At 49.5% G+C, this 6,000-nt stretch overlaps 1 protein-coding gene across 1 annotated transcript in view; it reads right to left on the bottom strand.

The window, feature by feature from the left end:
- Positions 1 to 956: 956 nt before the first annotated feature.
- The window catches only part of PHKA2 (phosphorylase kinase regulatory subunit alpha 2), a 61,378-nt gene continuing 56,334 nt past the window's right edge, over positions 957 to 6,000 (bottom strand). Inside the window, 4 exon segments of the mRNA XM_023753688.1 lie at positions 957 to 1,392; positions 1,912 to 2,112; positions 2,829 to 2,882; positions 5,147 to 5,317. Of these exon segments, the coding sequence (XP_023609456.1) occupies positions 1,222 to 1,392; positions 1,912 to 2,112; positions 2,829 to 2,882; positions 5,147 to 5,317 (597 nt within the window). The 3' untranslated portion in view covers positions 957 to 1,221.

Below are 6,000 nucleotides of genomic sequence, written 5' to 3'. Positions count from 1 at the left end.
GGCCACCAACCACACCTACCTGAGAGTATTAAGATGGAAGTGCTTACAGGAGAGAAGGGCTTGAGTCCCCAGCCCCCAGGCTGGCTTTATCATAAGAGAGAAGTATTGTTGTGGGAGCACGCCACCACCACCAATTTCCATGACCTCTGGTGTTGCATACTCATCACCTTGCTCCTCCAGAGAACAGAGGGAGGTACAGCTGGGATGGGAGAGTGATGAGGCGGGGCACAGGCCTTCCAGAGGGACTCCCTGCCTGCTTGAGCCCCCAAACAATTGCTAGCCCAGCTAATAAGAACAGTTCACTCTGCCACTACCATTCTGTTTTGTTTTGCTAGATTCTAGAAAATGTCGGATTTTTCAGAAGGCAGGAGAAACCCCTAATTTATGGGCAGTCAGGATAAACTCCTTGAAGACCATGAGCCAAAATTAATGAAGGTAGCCATGCCAATAAAACAAGAGGTCAAGAAAGAAAGAAAGCCACAAGAAAAACAAACTTCCCCAGAAAGAGTTGCTCTATTTAGTAAACAGTTTGGTCCACAGACAAGCTACATCCTGTTAAGATGTTCCCCTTGTCAAAGTCTGCCTGTGCAGCTACTGCTACTAGAAGGATCTTTAACATATTCAGTAGCTCACCGAACCTATTTCAGTAACTCTCTATGAGAGCCAATTGAAGCTGGATTTTTAGTTCACATTGCACTCAAAAGATACCAGTTTCCAATTCCTCCTCAGACTCCAGGAGACCAGATGCTATGACAAAATGTTCCAGCAAAATAGACCTAGAGACAATGATCCTATGCCGCTCCTTGGGGAAACACAGGATTCCTCAGTTCTTTCTTTGGCTTGGACATATACTGTTTTCAGGTCACTGCCATCTCTGCCTTGTCAGTGTTTTTAAAAAATATATTTTTATTGATTTCAGAGAGGAAGGGAGAGGGAGAGAGAGATAGAAACATCAATGATGAGAGAGAACCATTGATCAGCTGCCTCCTGCACACCTCACACTGGAGATCGAGCCCACAACCCGGGCATGTGCTCTGACCAGGAACTGAACTGTGACCTCCTGGTTCATAGGTCGATGCTCAACCACTGAGCCACGCTGGCTGGGCCCTGCCAGTGTTTCTAATGGGACATGCTTTTGTGACATCACAGGGGATCTTGAACAACAGAAGGAAGTTCCCAATGAGGCTAGGGGGCAAGTGACAGACTCACAGCACCAAGGCACTATTGCATCTGGCAGCCTGAATTGGGCAGCAATTCTTGCAAATGAGAAGCCACTGCCTTTGTTAGATAGGTCATTGTCCCATAAGCCCCACTTGGAGCACTGTCGTAAAAGAAGTGGCAAATGCCTGTGGCTTGGTCTTTCTCCAGGGTGTCCATGGCGCCAATCGACATCTGCAGCAGGAAAAGGCAGAGTAAAGAATAAGCAGACTTTAATTTTACAGCCCTGTGATGACTCTGTGTGCTGCAGGCCCATGGCCCCTGGAGTTCCAGGCCTGGGGAAGGAGAGCCTACAGTGCCCGGGGAGGACATTGGCCTCTGCTCTGGGCACTGCACTGGATTCCCACATGCCCCAGTTCACTGTAATAAGTGGATGGCTTCTCCTAATCCAAAGTGAGTGGTTTTGTCTACCCAGGGCTATATATGAGCAGGAATAGTGTTTGCACTAAAACCTATGCTGAAATGGACCAGTCCACTTCAAAGGTCTTTAAGTTTCCCAAGTGGCCACTGTGCCATTTTTTAACCAAATGGTTGATATTTTCCACCATCTGTGATGACATTTTCTTTGTTCGAGAACATTCTTTCCTATTGGACTCAGAATCTCCAGTCTTGATAAATGCCAGCCTAACTGGCTACCCTGCCTCTGTCCCCACCTTGGTTGTGGGGTGACTGGACAGGCCTGGACACACCTACCTGGTCCTGCAGGAACAGCTGGTTGGCCATCTGCACGATCTGGTCCACATGGATGATGCCCCCGATGCTGTTCAACTCTGCGTCTGAGAGTAGCGTCAGCACCATGATGGCTTCTACCAGTAGCTGCCGGTACTCGGGTTGAGGCACACGGTTCAGCACTGACTCAACATGGACAGCAAACTTGATCTCCTGTGGAGTCATCTGCCAAAGGGTCCAGCCAGGGGGTCAGGAGTGAGCCAGGACAGACACAGCCTGTCACCAACACTAACCACAGCACCCACTGGGTTCAGGTCTCAGCTCAAACGTTGCCTCCTTTTTGGTCATTGTCCTGATTCTGCCAGCAGGAACCCTCTGAAACAAGAGGCTGAGGCTCTGCTCTGGGAGGCAGTTGGCCTTGTCCTAGCTTTATTTACCTAGCCCACTGGCCTTTGACTTCCTGAGGTCAGGGACCATTTCATATGTCTCATTCTTCTTCCTCATTCTTGTAGCATATGGCATGGTGCCTTAGGTAGGGTAAAAACTAAAAAATCAGTTTTTAAAAGAATGAATAAGAGGAAAGAAACCAGGGAAGATGACTGCTCTCAGCAGAGAGAGGGGTCAGAGGAGGCTGCACATGGGTTTGATGAGTGTGGCATGCGGCTTTGCTCTTTTCTCTTAATAGGCTTTTATGGGGCAAATCTAAAGACCTTCACAGTCAGAAATGCTGTTTCTGAGAGGAAGGAGAAAAGGTGATGCTAATAAGGGTGGGAAAGAAACTTTGCAAAAATTGAGAGTAAGTAAGCTAAAAAGATCGGACCTTCAAATGGCCTGTCTATATATGTAAGAAGCTTGAAAGAAGTATCAGTGGTCAGAGTCCATGATATAGAGCACTTGGTAGAAATGGTGGTAGGCCCGTGTTTGGGTTTTTCCCATCGTACCTCTCGTGTTGTTGAAGACGGGAGCACATAACCATCGATGGACAGGCCATGGCACTGCAAACAGAACACACATCCCATTTCAGTCCAATTTCAGCATGTGATTGATAACTGTGCACACACATGCACACACACATGCGCACACACTCAAGTTGCTCTGCCCTGGAAACCTGCATGAGGGCTGGAACACGCCAGACTGTCATTTATTTTTAGAGAGCTGTTCTCACTGCCCACAGGCTGTGTTTTCGATGGAACAATCCTAGGGAACCAGCAGGCATGTTTCAGATCTCTCACGAACAATGCCCCAGGAGCTGCCGGGTCTTCATACACTTGGCTGAGAGGCCCCCATTGGTGCCATATAAAGGGAGACTTTCATGGCTCCTGCTGGTGAAGTGATACTTCTGTGCCTGTGCAAGGCATCTATTTTTGAGATTTCTAAAATAAGCAGCAATCACAAAAAAACTCGAGCACATGCACAGACACGCACACGCACACCCATGTATATAAATATCAAGCGCCAACTCAATACAAAATGCTGCTTTTTCATAATAAAAGTGTCTTGGTATTGAGTCAGTGGAAGTCTAGATGGAAGCGTGTGATGCCCCAGGAAGAGTGAGGAGATTTTTCTAGGAACAGTTAGTTCTAGTCTAATTGGCTGCCTTCCAAATCCCAGTGTCTTGGCCGGCAGCAGATGCCCACCCCTGTCCCTGGGGGGCTGAGGACAGAGTGGCTGCAAACACTAGTGCCTCTTGACAAGAGGCAGATAATGGAGAACTAGAGGCCTGTGTGGGCTCTGAGGGCTCTGATACCACGTGGGGACCAGGAGCCCAGCTGCATAAGGACAGGGACCACTCTGACCTCCCCATGCCCAGTTCAGTAAGAAAGACAGAGGCCAAAGGCTCCCTAAGAGTCCACAGAAATACCACAGCTGAGTGATGCTGTGGCTTTAGGAAGGAATATGTATGCACTCATTTGGGATGACTTTTCTCTCCTCTCCTACTGTGAAATGAGCTAACAAAAATAGCTTATGAAAAAATCCGTCATGCCCATTGTTCCTGGTTTGCATAGAAGCTTTTTATTAAATTTCTTTTTTTATTGAGTTTATTGGGGTGACATTGGTTAATAAAAGATTTCACTTATATGTGGGATCTAATTAACAAAATAAACTAACAAAGTAGAGGCAGACTCATGGATATAGAGAGCAGACTGCCAGCTCTCACGGGGGAGGAGAGAGGGGGCTGGGTGAGAAGGGTGAAGGGATTAAGCAAAGAAAAAAACAGAAAGACTCATAAACACAGAGGACAGTATGGTGATCACCAGAGGGAAGGGAGGTGGGGGAGGTAGAAGAGGGTAAAGCTTTTAACTGAGGCTGACTGCCCCTCCGGGCAAGAGGAAAGACAAGATCTACTGGGACCCAGGGAGACACAAATGCTCTGGGGTTTATGTAGGAGGGGGACAGAATGTGGGTACAGAGAGCAATGGGCCATAGGGTTTCCCCCACGGACCCCTCCTTGGACATAGGCATTTGGGCTGGGCTCTCCTGCACTCAGGTGCATGCAGTGCATGCAGTCCGTGGCTGTCCCCTTACATCTGTTTCTGATGACCTCTGCTAAGATTTTTGCAGGCCACAGGAACAGTGAGCACTAAAGGGAGGGGTCTGAGGTCCCTTTCCTCCATGTGGAAGTCCAGGGTGTGTAGAGCTTGCGCTTTAGGGCACCTTCGTGGATACCATGCCTGTCTGATCACGTAGGAGACTAAGGGATGGGGCGGGCTGTTCTGGGTCATCTATGTCATGGTGTTTTAATCCAAAGCCTGCCCTGCCTTCTCTGGTTCTTATGTATCTTCTGACTTTTCTACATTCCTAATATGTCCAAAGGGACGGTCCCACACAACCTGGGCTGTCACCTCATCTAACTTGCTGTGGTTCCAATCAGCAGTTCTCAACCCCGAGTGGTTTGCTGCCCAGGGGACAAATGGAGATATTTTTGGTTGTCACAACTGGGGAAGAAGGTGCTATTGGCATCTAGTGGGGCCAGGGATGCTGGTTAATATTCTACAATGCACAGAATAGCCCCCACAAAAAAAAGAATTCCCCAGCCCCAAATGTCAGTGGTACCAAGGTGGAGAAAGCCTGTTCTAGGCTGTGAGCAATCCAAGGTCAGGGGCTATGTGTTTTGCAACCATGTGCTACTTGGTGATACCAGTAGGTGCCACCATGCCTCACAAAGGGAGTAAGGCGGGGAGGGATCGGTTCATTTACCTGGAAGTGTGTGTCCCCCAGCCCCAAGGCCTGCGGAATTCATTATAGTGGCCAAGCTCACCTTCTGAAGGATCTTCCACACCTTCTGGTAGAATCCCACAGGCACTCTGTTGATGGCCCCGTCCAGCCTTCTCCTGCGCAGCCACTGGCCCTGTCGCTCCCCCCAGCCAATGTGATGGCCTCCTGAGTCTGACGATGATGTGCCAGTAGGCGAGGGTGGGGTGCTGGACCTCTGCAAGACAGTGCGTGGCCTTCAGAAGCCTCATAGCTGGTGCTGCAAGACAGCTCAGTGAATCAGTCAAAACACCAGCTCACCACTTGCCCAGAGAGGACTGCGCTGCCTTGATTGGAGCCTAACCATTTCTTGAAGCTGGATTGACTCTTTCCCACACTGGTTTGGTTACTGAACTTGTTTGGTGCACTGCACCCAGCCCCATGAGGTAGCGCTGCAACAAGGACCCCAGCCTGATGGGGAGGCCAGGCAGCTGACAGTGTGGGCTCTGGGATCAGCTGTGAATCCCAGCTCAGCACTAGCTGTGGCAATTCCTGACCCTGACACTGGCTCCAGGCCTCGACTGCATCTACACCTTGGGACACAGTTGGACTGTCCCGCAGCACTCACTGAATGAAAATACAGAAAACCCCATGAGCACGCATGGCTGGTTGTAAGTGCCCACGGGGGCCCTTGGAGTAGGTGAGACCACCCGCCCAGAGGTACTGCAGCCCAGGGAGACAAATGCCAAAGTGCCCACTTCTGCAGTGCCACAGAGAACTGATCACCTCCCTATAACATGGGGTGAGTGTGTGGTGGGTGGGGGAGGTTTTGGAGCCCAAACCAAAAAGGCTGGGGATCCCCATTTAGTAGTGAGGACCCCAGAGAGTATTGTATATGTGTTTGTCCTTTTCAATCTGCTC

Source organism: Myotis lucifugus, unplaced genomic scaffold (assembly GCF_000147115.1).
Source record: "Myotis lucifugus unplaced genomic scaffold, Myoluc2.0 scaffold_49, whole genome shotgun sequence".
In the NCBI taxonomy this organism is placed as follows: Eukaryota; Metazoa; Chordata; class Mammalia; order Chiroptera; family Vespertilionidae; genus Myotis; species Myotis lucifugus.
The sequence above is the reverse complement of the archived record's forward strand: the minus strand, read 5'-3'. Positions and strand labels throughout refer to the sequence as shown.